General features: G+C 40.1%; 1 protein-coding gene across 4 annotated transcripts in view; it reads left to right on the forward strand.

The window, feature by feature from the left end:
- BTBD9 (BTB domain containing 9) overlaps nt 1-26,047 on the forward strand; it is a 416,542-nt gene that overhangs the window by 271,429 nt on the left and 119,066 nt on the right. For all 4 annotated transcript variants that reach the window (XR_005987172.1, XM_041750949.1, XM_041750950.1 and 1 more), the window contains one exon: nt 3,440-3,549. Coding sequence is in view for 3 of the 4 variants with exons in the window: in XM_041750949.1 (XP_041606883.1) it covers nt 3,440-3,549 (110 nt within the window). In the remaining variant the exon portion in view is untranslated. The remainder of the gene's footprint in view (nt 1-3,439; nt 3,550-26,047) is intronic.

The following is a 26,047-nucleotide window of genomic DNA, read 5'->3' on the forward strand; positions in this document are numbered from 1 at the left end:
GCTGCTGTTGAGGATCAGAGAGAACAAAGGATGGCTGCTGTATTTTTCAGCAGTGTTCCTCTTTGCACACTGATGAAGTCACTAGCTGCCACTGCCCTTATTATCAGGTTAAATCAGACTCTGACTGTGCTTTGGAGAGATGATGCTGAAAGGAAAAAAAAAAAATCATCTTAAGCTCTACCTCTTACGGTCTTTGGTGGCAAAGAAAATGTGAGATCTACTCCTGTTTAGGTATTACAACCCAGAAGCGAGTTTTGCTTTGTTTTGCAAAAAGAGAGAGAGAGAGAGAGGACCCTCTCCCATCCCCATCCCTTGGATTTTCAATAGCTCGGGCAACAAAAACTTCTCTTCAGCCATTGTGAGTGCCATGAAGGAACCCTGCTCATAGTCCATGATGAGTCCATGCCAGCCCCTCTCCCTCTAGGCACCGTTCATGGGTCCGAGCCTCTTGAGTTCTTAGCGTAGAGCTCTAGGGTCCCTTACCGGTCACCGAAATTGGGGGATTTATGGAAGCCTATTTTCTTCTTCTAGTGCAGATCTTTGGTGAAGAACAGAGTCATGTGCCACTCCTTGCTGGGAAAGAGGAGCATGGTGTCTTTCTTGTGACTTTGTTACCATTTTTTTTTTAAAAAATGCATATTTGAATAAAAACTTCATGCCATTTTTGTAAATTATGCTATAATTTTGTGGAGACTTAGAAAGTATTGTAGACCCAGAATAATTAAACTTGTTAGGAGCATTACGTGTAACAGGCTAATCAAGAAGTGTGATGTACAGTGGTGAATTGCTAATTTGACCTCAGGATTATGCAGCAGAGATAACATTATCTTCATTTATAGAGAACTTTTTATCTGGAAGCAGTCTCAGTGCTTTTCCAACCATATATATTATCTTGTTTGTTATCACAAGCACTATCATTAAGGCAGTAAAATGTATTCCAGTACAATTTTCTGTTTTTAGTTTCTTATAATTGGGGGATGACGGAGAGAAAGGTTGCATATTTTCTCCCATTTTTGATATTTGGGCCAGGGTTAAATTTGGGAAATGAGTACTATCTAAAGTTGAAGAACCTGGTTCAACATAATGTTTTAAGAAAGGAAGAAAGGGAGGGAGGTAACATTACAGCCTTCCCTTAGGTCATCCTGGACTATTAACCTTAAGAACTGCCAATGGGGACTCCCGCCTGGGTAGCTCAGTGGTTGAGCATCTGCCTTCGGCTCATGGTGTGATCCCGGGGTCAGGATGGAGTCCCACATTGGGCTCCTTGCAGGGAGCCTGCTGCTCCCTCTTTGTCTCTGCCTCTCTCTCTCCCTCCCTCTCTCCCTCTCTCTCTCTCTCTCTCTCTCTCCCCTTCCCTCTCCCTCTCTCTCTGTCTCTGCCCCCCCCCGTGTGTGTGTCTCTCATAAATAAATAAACAAACAAATCTAAAAAAAAAAAAAAAAAAACTGCCAGTGGAGGACTCTCTCAGCCACTTCCAGGTTCCTCTACCTCGCACAGCATTAGGAGAGCTGCCTCTGCTTTGGTGGAGACTCGACCTAGGGAACAGGAAAATGATCTGATCAAATTCCCCAAACCACATTCCCTCCATTCCCTCCAAGGTTACAGACAGCAGCCCTCAGGCTGTCATGACCATGAGCAGTTGAAAATGCTATGCTGGTTGTGTTCCTGTGGGTTTAAGGAAATGGACAAAATTAGATTCAGGCCAATGTGCCAGGCTTTAACACACCCCTTCCCTTCCAGAAAGTCTGTAGAGACTGTCAGCGCCACGAGTAAAGAACAGCACAACTCCAGTTCCGCACAGGCCATTTAGAACTTATTTTACACGAACCCCACCTACCCACCCAAACCCAGTAGCATCAGTACCTTGTCTCTGCCAATGAGGGCTCGAGAGAATAGATCAAGGCCAACCTCCTGCTTAACCAGAGGGCTCTGATGAGTGCAGTGGTGGCCCTGACTCTCCATACAGGAAGAATGGTGTCTCCCTGCAGTGGGCATGGGCACACTGAGCAGCCAGCCCAGGAGGTAGCATTTATATTGGTTATGAAGATGAGTGACCAGCTCATGCCAAGGAGCAGATGGCTAAATGAGGTGCACCCGGAATGCTGTGAGATATTCATGCTTGATGGAACAGGAGGGAAAATAGCTTATGATATAAAAACCCCAAATATAGTCTCCTTAATGTGACTTTTTAAAAAAAAATTGGCATTTACATTACACAGTTAACTTGGAGTGATGAGAAATGTAAGGGAATTACCAAATTAGTGAACAGCAATTAGCTCAGAAGTAAAATTATATCATTGAAGTCGCAGGTTGTTTTACACAGCAGAGGAAGGATATTACTAAAACCCTGCCCAGTCTGTCATCTCCTAATTGAAATGTGTTCATTTAATATACCCCATCCTTCAGAGCACATAGCTTATAATTTGGGAGAGTGTTATCACTTAATCTAGTTATTTTTTTCCTGGTTCTTCCTTTGAATCCCAGTAAGACAGTGTGTGGCACATTCCCCAGCGATTTGTGTGACACTCAGAAGAATGAGTTTGTCTGTTCATTAACCTGTGAACTGTCAGGTCTCTTTGGAGAGTGAAAGGAACAAGTCACTCCAAGGTTAATGCTTGTTTGTAGGAGGTGAAGCCTGCAGGGAGATACAGAGGGTGAATAGGTCGGGATGCTCAAGACCTGCCCTGTGAAACTCTGCACTGTGTGCAGATGCCAGATCCGTGTGGCCAGGAGGGAGGCTGCAGAGTAGACTGTATCACCTCTGCAGATCACTTCCTCTGATCAGGAGAACGCTTCCCAGCAGCCAAGTGGAGTGGGGGTGGGGTGGGGTAGGGTGGGGGGAGAGGTTGGAGCCGGAGTGGGGGAGCTGGCATCAGTATATGGGGTTAACTTTGTACAAGGATGTAGGAGCACTGTTGAAATACAAAAAACTGTGAGTGGTTTTTAGTAGTTTTTGTGGATTTTTCTGTTAAACAAGAAGGCAATATTGATTTCATGCATTTGTCTCCAATGGATGAAATCTTTCCTTGAATTGGAAAACATTTGATTTGGCGAGTGTTTGTGCACCTGTGCACAGGCAGATTCCTAACCACAAAATGAGGATAGGAGGCATTATTCTCCAGCGTAAATGTCTCACAGATGTAGAATTATACTGACATTCAGGGGCTGAGCTTGATCCGTACCTGGTTTGATTTTCTAGGTGAATCAGATCTAAGTTCTGCTTCATTCTCCAGAAAATGGTATCTCCCCAATTTTGCTGGAATTCTTTCAGGCTCAGTTGGAGCTAACCCTCAGGAGCAGATAGAGGGTCCGAAGTCAGGTTGATCTCCCTTAGTTCATGCCGTGGTACTCTGCATGTTTGCAGTATCTTATTTTATTGTCTTTGGATTGGTTGTGATGAAAGCTCATTTTCTTCAACAAATGTTCTCTTTACCCCCAGGTATATTCGAATAGTTGGGACCCACAACACAGTGAACAAGATTTTTCACATTGTGGCTTTTGAATGTATGTTTACAAACAAAACCTTCACTCTCGAGAAAGGGCTAATAGGTAAGTATCGCAATTACATTTTTTAAAATATATGCCTAGATATTTGATCTTCAGATACTATACTATCTCATTAATTCCTCTTAACCCACCTCTTAATCAGCTTTGACTACAACCTGGTTGCTTTGAATGCTTTATGGCTGAGTGACATAGGGGAAGTCTTATATTTTTAGAAGTAGTCAAAATAATAATTTAGATAAAAAAGGATATAAATATTGCACTAGGAGTTAAGAATTGAAAACGTTCAAGTGATGCATTCAGATTTGCTATGTGGAAATGCTTACAGTAGTCTGGCAAAGCCATTTACACCAAAGGCTTTTCTAATTTAATGGTAGATAAGATCAGGGAAGTCTGTAGAATATTGATCCAACGCTCATGCTTTCCAAGGCTATGAGGTATTTTGGCCTTTAATTGGATATGAATGGTATGCTCGCCATTAGAGTGTCACTTTTTCGTGGACACATCAGTCCATATTTGCACTGTTTAGCCAAGTTCACCTCAAGAAAATGCCTGCCTGTAATTTAAATAAGACTAGAGTAACTGAACTGTCACTGTGAAATTCAGGTTATCCTGTGGGAAATACTGTCCGACTGATGTTTCAGAAGAGTATTTTTAATTTGGTTTAGTTGCTATTTGGTTGTTCTCTGGTGTGTTGTGTTTTTGTTTTAGGTCATATTTAGTCTGGCATTATGTACAGTCCATCCCAGGTCTTGACATTCTAGATACTGGTAGTGACTTTTCCTACCCCACAAAGATCCTAATTTGACTGACTAGATCCTTGAATCTGTCTTTATTGCAGCTTCTTGGAAAAGGGACTCTGTATGTTCAGGTACCCCTACTGTATACCATCTGAAAGAGAATTCTTTGCCTTTATGATGGGATCCATATCTCCTCTCCTTCCGAGGTCCCCTCCATGCTGGGACACATAACATATTGACACATGTTCTGAAAACCAGTGATGACTAGAATGGAAAAGATGAGTGTAACTTACAAATTGTTCACTAATTCTTGGAATGGTCATAAGACTAAGTTTCCTTAATACCTGCTGTATCCTAAATGTAATCCTGTACTTCGGGAAATTTGGAACAATAATGTTAGCCAGGTAGCAGGAGTAGACATTATTCTAATGTACAGAGAAATTTTAGAGCTCAGCTAAAATAAGTAAGTTGGTTTTACCTTTGTTACAGAAGTAACTTTTACTATTAAATATGAGTCTTACTCTCTGTCATGACTTATAAGTAATTTGAAAGTTAACACTGCCCAGGCATTACCTGAGATTATCAAGGCTTTTAATTCTGTGGGCTGTATGGAACTGTGGTGATAGATGACTGCAGGGAGGATACATCTTTGCACCAGCTACCTGTGTTTTCTTATAGACTGTAGGCCTCACTGTGTATGTGATTGTGTAGTTAGAGGTGTCCTTACTGAGAAGGATCTTAGAAACCCAGCCACCTCCATAGTCACAGCATTGGTACCATTTGGCTATTCATTCCAGCCCAGTGTACTGCGTTCTTGAACATGGTACATGGCAGGCACCATCTACTTAAATCAGTCTCCCGTTCTTATTGGGGGGAAGAACAGGTGGATACCGTAATTATCCAAGAAACAGGTCTGTTTGGCATGAGAGGCCATTACGGGATGAAACTCGGGATCAGTTGAAGTGAGGGATGCTGTTGTGGGTCTACATTTTTCTGTCCAAAGTGAACTCGTCAGCATCATCAGAAGCCATAATGGTCTCAGGCATTGTCAGAGGATGAAAGAAGACTGCAGAGATGCAGGAATTGTGTTTGGTTTCTGGTCAAACACTTTTCTTCTAGCCCTTTCCTATGATGCTCACAAGTTTGACTGCAAAGAGCACTGTAATCATCTGCCTGTCATCGTCCCTCAACTGAATGGAAGCAGTGGGACAGGTTGGCAAGTATAGATGTGCACTTGTTGGTAGATGGCCTATAGTGGGATCCCTTCTGGCCCTCCTCGTACCATCTTCACAGCTCAGAGCTGTCCCCACGCCAGGCAGACAGGGAGGTGGTGTGAGTCGTGAAGAGCATGGGGGATTTCACTATCCTTTGTCTGACATGGCAGCTCTGCTTAGTTTAAAGGGGCATTTGAAATAGCAATGGCCAGTTTTCTATATTGATGATCTCAGATGCATTTTGGCTGCACACAGGCCTCAGCCGGTCACCCTACGGGGACCACCGAGAAGGGAGTAGTCCTCTAATTGGGGCACAGTGTACTTCAGAATCACCTAAAGCCACTTACAAATAGTAGCACTTACTCCTTCCAGTGTCTTGTGAGATATACACTCCTTCCTTGAGAACCCCTGCTATCCACTCTAGCTTTTCATGGGGGAAAAAAAAAGTAAAATGCTGCAATTATGAATAACTAGTAGGGTATATCAACCCTACTTTTATGTTTTAAGATTCAGAACTTCCCTCTTCCACAGCTCGTGCTCTTTGTCTCATAGTTCAGGCTACTCTCATTAGAGCAGTACTCTCCTTATAGGGCTCAAAATTACTTTAAAAATAGGCGGGGTTTTTTTTTTAATGAGATTTTAATGTTATTACTTAGAACATAAAATGATGCCAGGGAAAAATAAGCTTTGTAAGATTTTAGTCTTGTTTCCCACCAAAGGGTTTCTTTCCCATTTTTGTTGGCAGCATGTCATTCTTCATGCATCTTCACTTGTACAGGTTCATGAGGAAGCCTTGGAACCCTGTGAGTTCATATATCCATAGGAATGGGCCCCACCGTGACGACACTGAGCAGATCTAGGTGTCAGCCTCTACCCACAGTGCTTCTCCCACTTCATCTGCTACTGCCACCACAGCCCCTTCCCATTTGGTGGCTGCTTCTAGATCATGTTGGGCTGTATTCTCACCTGGGAGAGCCAGCCAGTAATGACTGTCTCCTCTTTGTTAGGAGACGTTTATAGGAATCGCTAATGTGCCTTACCAGTGAGGCATGGAAGGAGAAATTAGAATAGATATGACCACTATTTTATAAACATTCAATCTCCCACAGGACACGTTTGCTTTGCCTTGGCACTCCACCTTGTGATATACATATGACATTTGCCAAGGCCTTTCAGATTTTCAGAATAATTGCCAAACTTCCTTTCATTAAACCTTGTATTTAAATTCACCCCTTTGAATACCCTATTAGTTATTCAGGAAGAAGGAATAGTACCCACCACCCAGCTTAAAGAACTGTTAACTCACAGACAACCTAAGTTCTATATATATGTTACCCGCTTCCTCTCTGTCTGATTATTTTGACACCAATCCCATATGATAATTTTATTATCTTATCCGTAAATATTTCAGTATGTATCTCTAAAAGTAAGACTCTCTTTTCAGCCATAATGACAATATCGTTATAATACCCCAAAATTGAACCACTTTCAATTTATGGGACTAAACAAAATAGACGTATTTTAATCATTTGCAGTCATTATTATTGACATTCAAATTGTCCCCATCTTTAGCCTCTTCATACTGGCTCTTGAGACCTACTGACGTGACCTGCATAGACCTTGGCAATTTTTTGATCTCTGATATGACATGGCATCCCAGGTTCATTTTGTACATTTCCTGCACCAATCTGTGATCAGCCATTTCTTCAAGAAACCCTGGTTCCTTCCAGTGGGAAATGACATTCAGAAACCTCAGTGGAAGCACTTGCTACTAGGTTGGTTACTATTTCTAAGCCTCTCTGACAGATGAAACTAGGAAATACATGCACATTTATTTATTTATCATACATTTAACAGGTAAAATATATCATGAGTGCGTGCTGACACTTCTAAGTAAAATTCATATAGAGTTTTTGTTTAGCCTTTGATCTTGCAGCTCCTTTTTCCTGTTCTAAAAATTTTAGTGACCAGTGATACAGCACAATAATTCATTTGCCTTGTCCCTAGTACATGCAAAATAGTCTCAGAATTGCAGTATCAGTGCTACCATATGGTTACTGAAAATAATTTAAGACTTTTGCAGTTATTTTGAGGGCCCTTAGGATACATCCCACTAGAGACATATATTAAAATTACTGTGTTATAAAGTCATCTAAAATAATTCTTTGTGTGGTCATGCCACTGTGTCAGTATACAGGTGGATTCATTTACTCCATTTTGCTTTCAGTGTTTGGTGATTACCATTAAAGACTTTTTTGTTTTGTTTTGTAACTACGTAAAATATAGACATGGCTCCAAAATTACATCTACAAAAGAGCTGTATTTAGGGAAATCCAGCTTCTATTCCTGTTCCATCTACTCCTGTAGGTGATTTCTTTTCCCTTTTAGTTTTTTGGGATATCCTTCTATTTTAAATAATGAAAAAATAAGTAAATTTATATTTTATTTAGTACCCTCCTCAACATTCTTGAATAATTGGTAGCATACTACATGCTATACATTCTTTCTTCACTTCTTGTACCTTCTTGTACTTAACACTCCTCCTAGAGCCAGCTATCTGGAAGGATATCATGCATTCCTTTTTCTAGTTGCATGGTACTCATTAGAATAGATGTATGGTAGTGTATTTATTCAACTACTTCTCTATTGATGAACCATTTGGGTTGCTTTTAGTTTTTTGCTCCTACAAATTGTGCTATTGCCTTGTGCATAAAGTTCCTATTTTTCCTCCTGTATCTTTGGGATAGATTCCTAGAAACAGGATTACATGGTCAGAAGGTAAATGCATGTGTAATTTTGCTAGATGTTGCCAAATTCACCTCCATAGGGATTATACCATTTTGAAATTCTCATTGGCAATATAGAATAATGAGTTTCCCACAGCCTTGCCAATGGAACATATAGCCAGACTTTTGGATTTTTGCCAGTTCGATAGGTGAGAAATAGTATCTCAGTGCATTTTTAACTGCACTTCTTTTATGAGAGAAATTGAGCATCTTTTCATATGTTTAAGGGCCATTTGCATTTTTTTCTTTTTTAAATAGCTCTTCTCTTCTTATGAGTCTTGTAGATGAATAGAGAAGATGCTTTTAGTAAGACTTGGGGAAACAGTAAACACTTTACACTGATATTAGAGTGTGAGGAGTGTGGTATTTAGCATTACGTGAGTCTGGTTTCCCTTCTTAAGGTCTCCTAAGTTCTTCTGGAAAACATAAGTTCTCGTAAGCCCTTCTCCATCCTTATCCTTGACTCTGCTGCAGCTTAAGAGATAGTAAGCTAGAGCCCCACGCTCTAGGCTCAAAATTCAAGGCTCTTTAACCCTTTTAAAGAATGAGAAGCTTCCATTAGCACCTTTATGCCTTTAAGGGTTACCTCTGTGTCTACCAGGATGGATCCACAAACACCAGTGGCTTTCTGGGTCTAGTTTCTTATTAGTAATTGATGTAGGATAACCAAAATAGGTAGCACACACATAGGAATTCTGTTGCTGAAGCTCTGGGGACACACTGCTGCTGCCACCCTGGAACTATACGCTGACAGAAACATTGGAGCCCCTGTTCATCTGCCACCAGAAGCAGATAGAAAAGAAATGTTTCCTTTCTTCCTCCCACCAGTGTCTCCCGAGTTTCTGCTACTGGCAGAACTTCACCAAAAACCAAGTTGGCAAGCTTGGGAGATGTGGTTTGGGAGCTTTAGCCTCTGAGATACAATGTAGAACAAAGAAGGGAACACACAGATGGAAAGTACCAAAGGGGCTCCAGACATCAGGAGACTTACCCTCTGACTCATGGTATCTAGAGAAGCACATTGGCCAACATGTGGAGTGGAGAACAGTGGACAAAGGCACAAGCAGAGCACAAGAAGGTGAAATATTTAGTCAGGCTGTGAAGGGATGTACATATTTCTTGCCTCATAAGATAAGGCTTTGTGAAGAATGGTATTTTGAGCTGGGCTTTGAAGAATTCACTAAACTCTACAGAGCATTACAAAAGGCTAATTTACATAGCAATAAGAATGTCCCCTCCAAAGGGCTGGAAGCAAGAAGTAGAAATTGGTGGTCTGTCCTTGCTACTGTCATCTAAAAGTATTTTGAAATTATAGCAGTATGTTTAGAATTCCGTGAAGTTCCCAGGGAAATAAACAGAAATCTGTGCTGTGAAGGGCTTTTGGCATCCACTGAACTAAGGATACACTTCTGTGCTTTGCAACTGTGTTTAAAAAATAAGTGTCCTCTGGAGCAAAAACAGAGATGTGAGAGTTGGGGCGGGGGCTCACCACAGGCTGAAGGTGTTAGAATGTGGCAGAGAAATCAATCTGCTGAAGTGGCAGAGGGGTCCTAAAGACCTTAATGCACATGGTCTCCTGAAATGACACTACTGAGTCTGGTCTAGACCAAGAGGTGATGCTTCTCCCAGCCTATTTCTCTAACCAGATATTAAGGCTGGTTCTAATTGTCACTGAAGCTTAACTTCTTTATCTACTGTAAATTACTTGGCATTAAGCAGACATTTATTAAGAGGCTGCCAAGTGTATCTTAGGCACTGGGGATTGAAAGATACAGAGGTGTAGTTTCTGCCTTGGAGGATCCTATGAGCTAATGGAGGAGAAAGACACTTAAATAGAAGGTGACAACACAGTACAATAGGTCCTCTGTTGGGAGATCACAGCAGATGCTGTAGAAACACCAGAAGGGAGGGGCACCTAATCTGAGTTCAGGATAGTATCAGCAAAGACCCCCAGTGAAGGCAATGAATGGGCCAGTCCTTGAGCAAAGACAGAAGGTGGAGGGTCAGAGGAGAATCATAGAACATGGTCAGAGTGTGCAAAGGCCTGTTTATCTCTGACCTCCTCCAAAGCCAGTGCTTATTCCAGTGGACAAGCTTGCATGGGGCGGAGGGTTGGCGGTGGAGTAAGAGTGAAGTTAGATGTGCTCTCTCCCCCTTTCCGAGGAGAAAGTTCAGCACTACCTTCTTACAGGATCTTAGAGTTTTACAAGATCAGATGAAGTGAACACCCCACAGTGACACATACTAATAGTTTATTTGCCTAATATAGTTTTGTGCCCCCTACTCTCAGGAAGCGTATGTTTGCCAACAGAAGTGAGCTCCAGTTCTTGTGTTGAGGGCAGAGTGAGGTTATGATTAGAAAGTAGTTTTACTCATAATCATGTGTGATTCTCAGTTTAGTATATGGTCCTTCGTGTACATTTATGTTTCATTTTCTTTTGTACCTGTTTTTTTTTTTCTGATGGTGTTGTTTTGTTTAAGAATAAAAACCTGGGAAAAGCTTTTATTGCTCTAATTTTATAGAATTTGCTCTACCTTATAGGATTGAGTTTTGGAGGTTCTACTTATATATCCCCTTGTTACATAACAGTGATATAGTATGAGTGGGGGTGGTCCAGGTAAATGGAATGTGTGCAACAACTTGTTTCTAAATGGGACATCATGGAGCACATATCCAATATTCAACCAATGCAACCATATCACTCATAAACCACAGTTCAGCCTCAGACTGGCATTATGAATAGCCACGTTGTAAATAGTCAAGACATTTCTGTGGCATTGACTATGAAGGATGTTCCAGTGGTAAAGAAGATATAAAATCTAATTTTGTTAGTCTAGTCTCCAATTTAGTACCCCAAGCCTCCTCCCCAAAACCTGATAGGTAATTTTTTAATGTAAGATTTGAAATAGAAAATACAAATATATATTCTTATTCTCCCCTTTTTATTCAAAATCATAGCACATATTCACATGTATTTTTTTTCAGTTAGTGTTTCTTAGCAATCTTCCCTTACCAGTACACATAGAGCTTTCTCATTCTTTTTATTTTTACAATTTTTCATTATTCTTTTGAATACAGGTGCTGTAATTTATTTAAACAGCCCCCTTTGATGGACATTAGGTGTTTCCAATCTTTAACTATCAGTAACAATTCTGTAATGACCCATTTTGTACATAGTGAGGTTTAATCAGAGTGATTCCAATAAAGCCTAAAACAAACAAGCAATGCCCATTATAATTCCCAGGGCCAGCTATATAATTTGCAGGGCAGATTGCAAAATGAAAATATGGAACCCCTTGTTCAAATAGACAGAATGCCTTGAAAAGTACTTTTTTTTCCTTTCTCTTTTTATACATTACTCAGTGTTCATCATGTTAAGTGTACTCTTAATCCCCTTTATTTATTTCATTCATTCCTCTAACCTCCTCCCCCCTGGCAACTGCCAGTTTGTTCTCCATATAAATCTGTTTTTTTGTCCCCTTTTTCTCTTTGTTCACTTCTTAAATTCCACATATGAGTGAAATCATATGCACAAGCAGGGGGAGCAGCAGAGGGAGAGGGAGAAGCAGGCTCCTTGCTGAGCAGGGAGCCCGGTACAGGGCTGGATCCCAGGACCCTGGATCGTGACCTGAGCCGAAGGCAGATGCTTAACTGACTGAACCACCCAGGCACCCCTGTGTTTTTGTTTTCTTTGGGTAAATACCCACCAGTGGAATTACTGGATCCTAGGGTAGTTCTTTTTTTAATTTTTTGAGGAGCCCCCATTTCCACAGTGGCTACATCAGTTTGCATTCCCACCAACAGCCCAGGGTTCCTTTTTCTCCACATCCTCACCACACTTGTTGTTTCTTATCTTTTTGATTCTAGCCATTCTGACAGATGTGAGGTGATATCACACTGGTTTTCATTTGCATTTCACTGATAATTAGTGATATTGAGCATCTTTTAATATGTCTGTTTTGTATGTCTTCTTTAAAGGCACTTTAAAAAAATTTTTTTCTTTCTTTTGCAGTCTTTCTACTTGCCATGTGTTTGGGATTTTTTTTCAACAACAGATTTATTTTTTTGAAAGGAATGGCTTTTTGAGGAGAAAAAACATGGGGCAGAGGTATGGAATAGAAAATAAATACAAATGTAAGCTCTTCTGCTAATTGTTTTATAACCATAACAAATTCATTCAGAGAATGCCCTGTACAAACAACATAATAAAGATTCAAAGACTGAGGTGTTCCCTGAGGCAGTGCTGAAGATTTCAGTCTCTGGTATTTAAAATTAGGGTGGCTCTCTGGGCATGTGACACAGCCTCCTACATCTGAACAGAATAGTGGCCACTTGGCCCAGGCAGAAGTAGCTGAAATGTTTGGTTTTATGTGTCACAGAACTACCCTAGTTCTCCCTACCATGCAGTGCCAGATGGGGTTGTACTTTTTTTTTTTTTTTTTAAGATTTTATTTATTTACTTGAGGGGGGGAAGCACAAGCCGGGGGTGGGGGTGTGCGGGGAGGGTTGCAAGCATAGGAGGCACAGAGAAACAGAGAGAAAGAGAATCCCAAGCAGACTCCACACCAAGTGAGGGGCCTAACATAGGCCTCCATCCCAAGACCCTGAGATTGTGACCTGAGCCAAAACCAAGAGTCTGACACCCAACCAACTGTGCCATCCAGGTGCCCCAGGGTTGTACTTCTCTTCATAAGGGCTGCAGTGGCCTTCTCTATGTTAAATTTCTCCAAGGCCTGAGTCACACTCTCCACTGAGTCCTGTTGTATCTACTCCAACACATTTGGGATCACAGCCTCTTAGGATCATGGCCTTTTGGTGGCCCAGGGTTACTGAGGAGCAGGCAGTAGCAGACCACAGCAGTCTCCTGGGGGAGGGGCTGGTGATGCTCAGTCCCGGCAGGAGCCACTATCACCACCTAAGCCATGGTGCATCTAAGGTGGCATGGTGTTTTTATTTGCTGTTTAATGTCATTCTAAGTAAAGAAAAATTAAACTTTTAAATTATTAGCACGGATCTTGTCATTCGCCTTTATGTTGTATAATGATGATTTTAAATGCAAATATAAGAGCATTTATCTTACAGTAGAATCACCAAAATTACACAGTTCACATGTGGGAGCTCATACATGTGTATGTATTTAGTTCTTACCAGAACAGTGGAAGTTCTGCATGAAACTAAATTATTTTTATTTCACTTCTTGATTTACAAAAACTCTCTACCCTTGGCTTATTCCATAGCTTTCTTAATATGGAAGGACCGAGGAGGAAAGGAACCATGGGTTGCCTGATCTTTGCCTTATTTTTATGTTATTATCAGCATAAATATCTAGCTATAATAAGGAATTAAGAGTGAAAAAAGATAGGATAGAGTTCCTTAGTCATTAGTGCTTGGTTGGACCATTGTTGCCTTCTTTTTATACTGGAGGCAAGTTTTGCTTGGAAGGGGAAATGTGGCCTCTCCAGGCTGTCAGCAGCCTTGCTTACTCAGTCATACTCATGGCACCTTTACATTAGCCTTGCTTTGAGTCTCATCCAACAACCATACGCTGGAATTCCACACTCATGGGGCAGCTGAGAATTGCAGACACACACACTGTATATCTCCTGTGTTAATAGGCTTACTCCATTGTCCCATCAGACTTTACTTAAAAACATAAGTTCATGGACACCTAGGTGGCCCAGCTGGTTAAGCTTCTGCCTTTGGCTCAGATCATGATCAAGCCCTGCATCAAGCTCCCTGCTTGGTGGAGAGTCTGCTTCTACCTCTCCCTTTGCCCCTTTTCCCACTCATGCTGTCTCTCTTGCTTAATCTCTCAAATAAATAAAATCTTTTTTAAAAAGTTTTTAAAAAGTAAGTTCAGAGATAATTATTAATAATTTTAAGACCAAGACAGTGGAGCATTCAACTAACTGTGAGACCCTTCTGAATGTAGGACCTGTCTGAAAGCACAGGTTGCATTCCCATGAAAGTGGCCCTGATTACCACTGTTATTTAGCATTGCTCTAGAGGGACAGAAGGGGAAAGGGCAGAGGGGAAGAACAAGAAATAGGTATGATAAATACTGAGGAAAAGGGACCAAATATCATGCTTTTCAGGTGTGGTCTGATACAATACCTAAGGAAGTGAACTGAAAAATTACTAGAACTAATAAGAACTATGAGGAATGTAGCCAGATACAATAATATGTATAAATCAAGTGTTCTCAAAAAGCCCCAATAACTATTTAAAAAGTATAATGGGGGGGATTCCATTCATAATTGCAGTGAAAACTGCCAAACATCTAGTAACAGTCCATGAATCATACTTCTCTGTTACATTAGTCCATCCCTAGCCATATGACCAAGGATCACCCATCTCAAAAAAAAAGAAGATCACCCATCTCTGAACCCTGCTATGCCATTAGAGATGGGATAAGGGTCAGAAGCAAAGGTGGGAGATAGAAGGGTGATGGACACTCATAAATGGTATAGATTATAAGGTGAGCATGCCAGGGAGATCTGCCAGATATAAACTCCTCCCGCTCCCCCCCACCCCCCAAACAACAAATACCTACCAAAGAATAAAGTTAATAAATCCACAGGTTCTAATTAAAGAAACTAGAAATCTTTGGGACGCCTGAGTGGCTCAGCATCTGCCTTCGGCTTAGGACATGATCCTGAGGCTCCGGGATCGAGTCCCACATCAGGCTCCTGGATGGAGCCTCTTCTCCTCCTTCTGTCTATGTCTCTACCTCTGTGTGTGTGTGTGTCTCTCATGAGTGAATGAATGAATGAATAGATGAATGAATGAATAAATTAATTAAATTAAATCTTTTATAGAAAATAAAAATAAAGGAACTATAAATCTTTAAGAAACACTGGAAAGACATCTTTCTGGATGGAAAACTTTAATGTAGTAAAGATGTTGGTTCTTCCCATCTTGATCTATCTGTTTAATGCAGGACAACTCAGAATCCCAGTTGTGCTTTCAAAGAACAACTTTTGAGTTTAAGAATAAAAATTTCTAAGAGAATAAATAAATGTAAATCTCTTCCCCCTAAAGATGAAAAAAAAAAAAAAGAAAGAAAGAAATGAGAGGTCTACTGTTACCGGGTATTAAAACTAATACTACATACTGAAGTAGTATGCCATTATATGTAAGAATAAACAGGTAAGATAAATTAAGCAAACTGTGAATTAGATCTTAGTATATATAAGAATGTAGTGCAGGATAAAAATGGCCTTCCCATCAGTTGAGAAAGAAGGTAATATAGCAAATGCTGCAACAGTTGGCAATTGAAAACACTTAACTGAGATTTTTTCCACATACTATATACCAAAATAGTTTCCTAGCAAAAGATTTTATAATATTACTCTAAAAGAACAATGGGGAACTGTTAATAAGTATTCATCTGAGCTCAAGGTGAGGAGCTCCTTCCTCAGGGTAAAAGCAAAGGCGGAAACCATAAATAGAGTTCAAAGGTGTTTGACAGACTGGGAAAAAATAATTACAACATTCATGACGATGAGTAATTGTCTTTAATATGTAGGAAGTGCTTTCATTAAGTAAGAAAAAAATATCAATTCCCAACAGGTAATGTGCACAAACAGCAATTTATTAAAAAGGCAAGAAAAAAACATTAGTTGTCAATAAACTTGAAAGAGTGTGGCCTCACTGATAGTCAAAGAAATGCAAATTGAAATAAGATACCATTTTTTTGGCCTATTGGCAAATATTTTTAATTTAAAAATTTTCATTTACATGAGTGATACAACAATCATTTCTCAGCAACAAACATATATGGTGAAATAAAATATTTCCATTTTTAAATGCATTAATCTAGTTATTGCTAAACTTGAGTATCTTTATGTTTATTGGCTTTTCTACTTTTTTTATGAGTTACATCGTCATATTCTTTCTCAGCTTCTTTTTTGATTGCTTGTGTTTTTTATTACTAATTTATAGTGATTATGGATAGTCATCCTTTGTCTTTGAGACATGTTGCAAATATCTTCTCCCACATTGTTACTTTATGACTTTATGATGTCCTTGTTGTGCAGAAGTTTTTTATCTTGATTTAATCATACCTGTCAATCATTTCTTGCTTCTAGATTTTGTGACTTGCTTCAAAACTCCCTCCTCAGTCCAAAACATAAAAATATGCCTCTCTGTAGTTATATTCAATGATTGGTTGTCATTTTCTTTTTTTTTTAAATAACTCTTTTTTTTTTTTTTTTTTTTAAATTTTACTTACTTATTCATGAGAGACACAGAGAGAGGGAGAGGCAGAGACACAGGCAGAGGGAGAAGCAGGCTCCATGCAGGGAGCCCAACGTGGGACTCAATCCCGGGTCTCCAGGATCAGGCCCTGGGCTGAAGGTGGCGCTAAACTGCTGAGCCACCCGGGCTGCCCTGGTTGTCATTTTCTTACTGTTGTGTGTTTTTAGTATTTAGCTCTTTAATCCATTTAAATTTTATTCTATTTGATATGAGGGAAGAGTTTACCTTTTATTTCTAAAATATAGGACCAGTTCTTCTGAAATCCTTTATTGATTATTTCATCCTTTCCCTCATTGATTTAAAATAGCAGGTATCATGGATCTCCGTGTCTACTCCAGATTCTGTGACACATCATTTAAATAACTACAGCTTTATAATCTATTTTGCTGCATAGTATTGCAAATCCGCATCCATAGCTATTCTTTTTCTAAAATTTCTAGGCTATTCTTTCAGATTTTCTTTTCCAATGAACTTGAAAATCAGCTTGTCAAGTTCCATTTCAAATTCTGTTGGCAAAGATGTTCTAAATGAAAATACTTAGTATGGGTAAGGCTGTCAAAATAGGCAGTGTCACATACTGCTGAGGAACGTGTAAGTTTTCTAGAAGGCAATTTGGCAATAAATGAAGTGTCTTAAAAATACCCCTTGATCTTCTACTTCTACCTTTAGTAATTTATCCTAAGGGAATATCCAGGTAGAGCATTTCTCTAGCATAAATGTACAATGTAGTGGGCATAAGGAAATAAATTCTGGCACATTTACACATCAGAATTTCTATATAACCATTTATAGCGTAGAGAAATGCTTATAACATGGGACGCCTGGGTGGCTCAGTGGTTGAGCATCTGCCTTCGGCTCAGGGCATGATCCAGGATCGAGTCCCATCAGGCTCCTTGCCGGGAGCCTGCTTCTCTCTCTTCCTGTATCTCTGCCTCTCTCTGTGGCTCTCATGAATAAATAAATAAAATCTTAAAAAAAAAAAAAAGAAATGCTCATAATGTAATGTAAAATAGAAGTAGGATACCACCTTTATAGCCAGATTGATGCCAGTATTTAAAAAATTAAAGATAATATATGTATTTTTGTATCTGCATGTATTAATTTGCTAGGGCTGCCATAAAAAAATACCACAGGCTGAGGAACTTAAACAACAGAAATTTATTTTCTCACAGTTATTAGAGGCTGGAAGTCCAAGATCAAGGTGTCTGCAGGTTATGTTTCCCCGGAGGCCTCTCTCCTTGACCTACAGGTAGCTATCTTCTCACTATGTCCTCATGTGACTTTTTTCAACATGCACTCACATCCCCAATGTCTTCCTCCCTTCCTTTTAGACTAGGGCCCCATCCTTATGACCTCATTTAAACTTAATTATCTCTTTAAATGCCCTAGCTTCAAATTCAGTTGAATTCTAAGTTATTGGGGGTTACCACCTCAACATACGAATCTGTGGGGGTAGGGGGCACACAATTTAGTCTATAACAGTTCATTAAAAGACAATAAAGAGGAACATCAGAATGTTCACAGAGGTTTTCTGGATAATGAGATTATAAATAATTTTCTTTTTTTTTTTTTACTTTCTGCATTTGTATATTTTCTTCAAGGAATGTGTGTTACTTTTATAATCAGAGAAAGAATTAATGTTTCTTTTTCAAATAAAGCTGTTTCTACATTGCCTATCTTAAATGAGAGACCAGGCCAAGTGGGCATGGCCAAGACCCCACATGCTCTGAAATGTAGCTCACTAAATTAAGACAAATCCTATTCTGGGTTAGGGAGGGGAATTTCTTTATGAAGTATCATGATTCACCTGGTGATTCTATTGAGTAAACCAAGAGTCCTTGAGAGTCTAGATGAAAGATACCAAACAAAAAAGAGCATGTACTGTAGGATGCCATTTGTAAACAATTCTAGATCATGCGATGTCACGTATAGTAACAGAAAGTAAATTGACAGTTCTCTGGGTTTGGGGAATGAATTACAGAGGGACATGAGGAAACTTTTGAGGATGATGGAAAGGTTTGTTACCTTGATTATGCTAATAGTTGTACATAACGTTCAACTCATGAAACTGTACATTTGAAATACGTGAAATTTATTATGTGTCAATTATATCTCAAAGAAGATGTTTAAAAATGAGAAGAGGGAACTGGAAGGAAAGAGTCCAAAGCTTTTGGGGCATTACAGTATTCCTTATTATTAAAGTAGCAATGTGAGGGCTGTGCTTTTGGCAATCAAATGAAATCGTTGTGATTTGAAGGCTGTTAGAGCAGGCTATGTAAGATATTTTGGGAGGAGGGGACCTCTAAACCTGATGGCCTTTTCCTACCTTGTAATTCAGTGTAACAGGACTTGGGTGTGTCACTGACTTGAGTAAAATTAAGAGATTGTATGAGAGCAAGTGCCTGGTAGGTTAATCAGTCCAGGACTTCACAATCTTTCTGAATTTATTGGCTCGTTAATATTGTGGAGATGGGTATGCTTCTTTTATAGCTGCATTCAATACTTATCTTTTTAAAGACAGGAACTGGTACAGTGCTACCAGAGAGGAATGTACTTAAAATCACATTACCTGTGGTAAAATTATCATAAAAACCACCTAGTGCTGAAGCAGGGGATTACTTCAATTCTGCCCTCATAATGACAGGAAATGTTCATTGGTGAAGTTGTTTTCCATGAAGCTGTGATGAAATCAACTATAATGGCAATAAAGTGGAGTGTAAAAGTGAGGGACTCAAGTGAGATGTAAAAGTGCAGAAGGTGTTAGATGTTCCAATTAGAGTCTTCAGGAAATGATTCTGTAAAATATTGAATATGAATTGGTTGAGTTCTACGTTCAGAACTTTCGGCCCTGCAAGCAGCTTTCCTGGCTGTGGGAGGCAGACACCACACCCCCATCCTGACCAGGCAACTACCCTCCTATGAATGGCAAATGATAGTTGGCAAAAGGGCTGAGAGCCCCATTTCCTTCCTTCTTGCTCCAAACCAAGGGATCAGTTGCCCTAGGAACATTATCAGTCTTTTTTTCCAGTGATCCTTTGATGAATGTACAGTAGTTTCTGGTTATAAAAAATTGGAAGCACACCTCAGTAAAACCTCAGTGAGTTGTGGAAGCACACTAAAATATCATTAGAGATATTTTATATGATAGAAATAACTTATATTGATACAGTATCCCGAGTGTCAACGTGTATTCCCTTATTGCCACAGCTGCCACTACCATCCTAGTGCAAGCACCAACATCTCGCTTGCACCGTTGTCACACCTGTCTACTCAGCAAGGTCCCACATCCTCTCTAGTCCTTCCCCTTGTTCTCCACACTCCGATGGAACACTCCTCTTTGCTCAGAATCACTCAGAGCCTTTCCATTGCTCTTCAGATAAAATCCAGTTTTCACTATGGCATGCAAGCCCCTGCATAGTCTGCTGCTTGCATACATGCTTTGTCTTATACCAGTTCCTATCTCGCCTTCTAATACTCATGCCACAGGACTTCTTTCTGATCCAGAAGACACAGCACATTCTCTGGCCACCTGGCCTTGTACTTGCCATTCTCTCTGATACTTCTCTTCCCATCACCTCATTACATAACCCCACCCACTTTATCTCCGTAACCTCCTGTTGATCCTTTAAATTTCAGCTTCAGTGTCACTTTTGAAGAAAAATTTTGCCCAACCTTCTACCCCCAGTTTAGGTAAAGTTTCTTTGTATGATACTAATAGATTTTTTTTTCCTTCCAAAGTTCTTAGTTTCATTTGTAACTATACAGTTTATTCACGTGATTTCTTAATAGGAAGGATTATGTCTGTTTTGCTCACTGCTGTATACCCAGCGTGTGGAATCCCAATACTCAGTAACGATTTAATGAATGGATAGATGGACAGAATGATGTGTTGCATTCTGAGGACCAGAAGAGTAGCCCAGATTCTGGGTCCCTGCTGCTGATTTGTTGTATAATGAATAAGACATCATATCTCTGAGGCTCAGAGTTCTCAGCTATAAAACGAAAAAATTAACCTAATGATCTGTTTGGTTTTTGCTTTGTTTTGTTTTTAAACAAGCATCTTTTACGTGCAGATAATTGGGTTAATCATATACCTCAGATCATTAATACATTATCCTCATTGATCCAAGCAAGGCTTCCTTTTTTATGTATGTTTCCTCTTTGCTATGAACCCCTGCTTCTGTTCTCCTCCTCTATGACAGTGTCTCTAGTATGTTTGGTTATATCCTCAATATGCACATATAATTTGTAAAATCTGTAATGTTGGCAGGTTTTGTATATGTGTTTTAATTTTCAAAAATGTTTTTATGCTATAAATCTTATTTTTTATACTTTTCTCAAGCAGTATTACATTTTTGAGCTTTATACATATTGCTTCTTAATGTGACTTAGTATTCCATCATCATAATTATAAACATATTAACAAATATAGTCCTTACTATTTGCCAGACATTATTCTAAGCTCTTTTATAAAATCGGCTAACCCTCACCACCATTTTGTAAGGCAGGTACTTTTGCGATCTTACCTGTTTCATTTATTCATTCCCCCTTGGTTGGATACCTAGATTGCCTCCAGATTCCTGCTCTCAGAAACAATGCTGCTGTGATGGAATGTCCTCATATCTATCTTTGCACCTGCATGGGGATTTCTCTGGGACCTGTACTCAAAAGTATGATCCCTGAGCACTAAAGCACACATCTTTAATTTTGCTCCATACTACCAGATTACCTTTCTGTGCAATTGCTGCCGATTCACATTCCCACCATCTGGAGTGCACGAGAGTGCTTTTCCGCCCCACACTTTTACCTCCGCCCCTAATGTGGCTGATCTACTCTTTGCCCTTCAGATGGCCTTGAGGTGGTCTCCCATTGTTGTTCGATTTGCATTTCTCTCATTGCTAATGAGTTACTTGCCACTGCTGCTGCTACCACCCTGGTGCAAGCCACCACCACGTCTGACTGTTGCATGATCTGTCGACTCCTGGCTCTGCCAGCATCCTTTTTCTGGTCCTTCTCATTGTTCTCCGACTCCAGCAAAAGTAATCCTGTTGGAACGCGCCTTTGCTCAGAATCACTCAGAGGCTTTTTTTCTTTAATCCGTTGAAATAATAGATGCTCTGATGACACATATTTGCATTCCTAAGATAACTGCTGCCCGGACATGATGTATTTTCTAACTAATTATTAGATTTGGTGTTGGCTAATATTTATTTTAGAATTTTTACACCTTATTTTCTTTTTCTCTTTCTTCCTTCCTTGATTCCTTCCTTCCTTTTTAAATTAGTTTGTTTAAGTAATCTTTATATCCAACATGGGACTCAAACTCGTGACCCTGAGATCAAGAGTCACATGCTCTTCCAAATGAGACAGCCAGGTGCCCCTACCCCTATTTTCTTAAATAAAATGGGCCTGTAAATTTCTTTTCTTGACCTATCTCTAAGTCATTTTACTACCAAAGTTATATTAAAATGACTTGAGGGGTGCCTGAGTGGCCTCAGTTGGTCTGCCTCATGATCTCAGAGTCCTGGGATAGAGCACCACATTGGGCTCCTGCTCAGTGGGGAGTCTGCCTTTTCCCTCTGTCTTTCCCCTCTGCTCATGTTCTCTCTCTCTCAAATAAATAACATTTTTAATCTTTAAAAAAAAAAAAAAAGAAAAGAAAAGGTGTCTGAGTGGTTCAGTTGGTTAAGCAACTGCCTTGGGCTCAAGTCAGGATCTCAGGGTCCTGGGATCAAGCCCTGTGTCAGGCTCCCTGCTTCTCTTTCTTCTCCTTCTTTTTCTCCTGCTCCTTCTGCTTGTACTCTCCTTCTCCCACTGCTTGTGTTCTCTTGCGCTCTCTCTCTGTCAAATAAATGTTTTTTTAAAAAACAAAATAAGCAGCTTTCCCCATGTTTCTGTTTTCTGGATCAATATGAAATTAGATATAAATTATTTATTCCTTGAACTGAGTGGTCTCAAGGTTATTTTCTAACTATAACTTCAATGGCTTGATGAGCTATGGTAGCTATGGGTTTCTTACCAGTGTTTCACTTGTTAAGTAGATTAGCCAAGCAAATTCACAGATATTCACAACCTTAGTAATACCAGGGAAGGTTAACCTACCATGGGTGCAAAATGGTATGTTTTCCATCATGTACTGGTTGCTATAAGCAGGAGTTCCATGGTCAACTAGTAACTATTTTCATCCATTCACCCATTTAACTTAATTTTAGCCACAAAAATTGTGTGGTATAATTGTACCTAATAGATTATAAAGGATACATATTGGCCTCACTCCCACTCCAATCCCAACCAATTTCCTGGGCTCTCTTTTTCTTCCCCATAGAAATACACTGCTTTATTTTATTCCTTCTTCCTCTCTTCTTTCCCCTTCTCCTTTCCATCTGTCTGATTCTTATGTCTCTAGAGAAGAAAATGGGTTCCTTGAGCCTAAAGACAAAGAGATTACCAAAAGGGATGGTTTTGGCAAGATTGGGATTGTGGGTAGCAGAGGGAGGGGATTCAGTCTCTGCAAATTTTGCAGGTTATTTGGTACATATTCTATGATGGAGAGTTTCTGGAGCAGACACAGAGGGTAGGTGTCAGTGCCCAGAGGCTTTAGAGAACGTGAGCAGTTGCACAGTTACCCTTGTAACTGTGAGCTCAGACCACTGCGATAACTGCATCATGATTCTCTGAATCTCATTCTCAGCAAGAGTGAAATCAGGACACGTGACATCACGATTCTAACATCTCCTATTGTTCTTAATACATATCATTTTAAACCATAATGGTAATTCTCATATCATGTTATTTTTATTTCTCATCTGGCCGAGAACACAGGGCATGCAGAGAACATTGTTTGTCAGACAGTGACTACCTGGCACACGCTGTCCATATAATGGCAGTTAAGCTGAGATCCAGAGACTGACAAACAACCTATAAAATCTAAAAGGCAGGATTTCTTGTGATAGATCGGTTATAATAATTTTATGCCTCAGTATTTTACATTTGTGACATTTTGTATAATAAACAATTAACTGCCTGCTTTTGACATTTGAAAGTTAATGTGAAGAGAGTTGTAAAACAGACACTGTAAACATCACCTCCCAAAATAAAGTGGTAAACTGCTATCGGCCTTGCGGAGGGTAAGACCTAATTATTCCTCACAGTGCACTCTGTACCTTCTTACTACCAGTTTGGTTTTCATTGTCTTTGATAAACAAGATAATTGATACAAATGAATGTGATCCTGTAAAATGGTTCCCCAATTGCAGATTTTCATGCTAGAGGTATAATTTTCCTTCTGGCAAATTAATGTTAATCTTTAAAAGGGTAGGTTGGTTAATCTGCCTTCCATGAGAAGACATTAGGTGACTTGCTCCTTAATCAGAACTGAGGGAAAAAACACTGGGTGTTGCCAGAGCACAGGAAGAAATGACTAATGGTCAACATTAACAAGCAAGAGCATGTGGAGTTTTGAGCAGGAGGTTCAGAGTTGGGAATGCAAGAAAAGCCATGTCAAAGTGGAAAAGGAGCCGCAGCCCTACTCAGGGAGAGGACACAGGCAGTGTGTGTTGAAAAGGGAGGTCTTACCATGCTCGGCTTTCCCCTCTCCTTACCAGCCCTAGCTCTTCCTACTTCTACTGCTGATTCTATGGCACTGAATGATGGACTTAAGATCTTAAACAGGCAAGCCCTAACATGCTTTCTTCCCTTTTATCTGGTGGTAAAGGACTAGGGCTTTGTAGAAGTGCCATTTTGTCCCATAAATTAATGCTCAGCGTACTTGATCTTCTGCTGGGAGGCTGTCTTTAGGAAATGTCAAGAGCCAAGCAAGCAGAAGAAGCATGTGAGTTTGCACCCAGTTGGGAAGTCTGTGTTAAAATCATTGGCAGTTCACTTTGAAGAAGCCATTTCTCTTCATGCATAAAGTACAGCAAGGAAGAAAGGATGAAAAAGAAAGTGGACAAGTGCTTAGGAGAGAGTGTAATCCATGACTTCTCTTAGGGGAGTGTTACCACTCAGAGTCACAACAGTTTAAAAAAGCAATAATTAATAATCAGTTACTTGTCTAGGGCATTCTAATATTTAGCTTTAAAAACTAATTTAAACTCATTGCAGGGAAAGCCATGGTGAAATGAGATTTTTCCCAGGACAGTTCTCTTTGGCAGTGTTATCACACAGCCTTTCAAAGATCCAGCATGCTCAGGGTAGTTTGCTGTCCGGTTTAATGTCATCTCTTCACCGAATGTGTGGGCTGCCTCCCTCCCCCGCTCCCACTCTTGAAAGGTTAGCCTTTCTTCAGAATAGTACAGGTTTTTCCAGCAACATCTGTCAACCTGGCAACAAGCACACCCTAAGGAAATTATGAACATTTGAAGACCATCTAAATACTGTAGGAAACCTTTCCTCTCCCTCTTCCTCCCATCTCTCCTTGTTTCCCTCCTGCCTTCCCCTAGGAAAAGTGGTGCAGCCACGTGGCATTTGCCACATCCTACTCACTGATAAATTACAAGCCCACTTGCGTCTGCGATATTTTTAATGTGTTTTGATTTGCTCACTCAATTGTGATAGCTCATGAAACCACAAAGCAGTGACTCTCTTAGAAGGCAGGCTGTAGGCAGACCCCTTAGTTTCATGATAAGAGACCCGCTAGCCACTGTACCATTAGCACAAAGAGGCTTTTTTGGCCTAATGACTCAGATGATCTTGATCTGATTCAGTAGGTCAGAAATTGCCGTCCCCAGCAAATATCGACCAGAGAGAATTGCTTTCTTCGTTATTCTGAAACTGCCAGCTGCATATTACACTAGCAGGTACTAACAGTTTTTGCAGGTCAGTAGAATTGTTATTGGTTCCTCCTTCCCTTGTCCCCTATTCTTTTACAGTTATGAAGTGGCTCATGGGAATCGAAGTCTCCCCTCTTATGTGATACCCAGACTCCTGAAATGCTGGTTGCATCTACCCATTCCGCATGGGCAAAAACATGGCTCCTTTCATGGGGTTAAGGAAGTACCAATCATGGGCCTTGTGTGTCTCTGAAATTTTCAAGGTGCTTTTGTAAACATCTAGTTTATTCAGTCAATATTCATAAGGTAGAGAGAGGAAGAGATTATTCTCTTTCTTAGTAAATAGACCGAGTTCCAGGGCCATTAAATGCCCTCCTCAAGATAGCCTAAAAAGCAACAGTAGTTCTTCGGGTATCTGCATTCCAGTCCACGGCCTGGTCTAGTGGATGTCAGAGCTGAAGGCAGGCAAGAGAAAGCAACCATTTCCCCTCTTAGAATTCAAGTGTGTAGATGTGATATCAAGAGAGCTAGAACTCAGACATCAGATGCTTCTTAATAGTCAGGCTTGACAATATTCATAATAAAGTTTATTTAAAAATATTTGCACCCGGGGTGGCTGGGTGGTTCAGTCAGTTGGGCGTCTGCCTTGGGCTTGGGTCATGATCCCAGGGTCCTAGGATCAAGCCCCATGTCAGACTCTCTACTCGGAAGAAAATCTACTTCTCCATTTTTCTCTACCTCTTCCCACTGCTTGTGCTTGCGCTCACTCGCT

The sequence above is a fragment of the Vulpes lagopus genome, chromosome 1, assembly GCF_018345385.1.
Source record: "Vulpes lagopus strain Blue_001 chromosome 1, ASM1834538v1, whole genome shotgun sequence".
NCBI classification, from domain to species: domain Eukaryota; kingdom Metazoa; phylum Chordata; class Mammalia; order Carnivora; family Canidae; genus Vulpes; species Vulpes lagopus.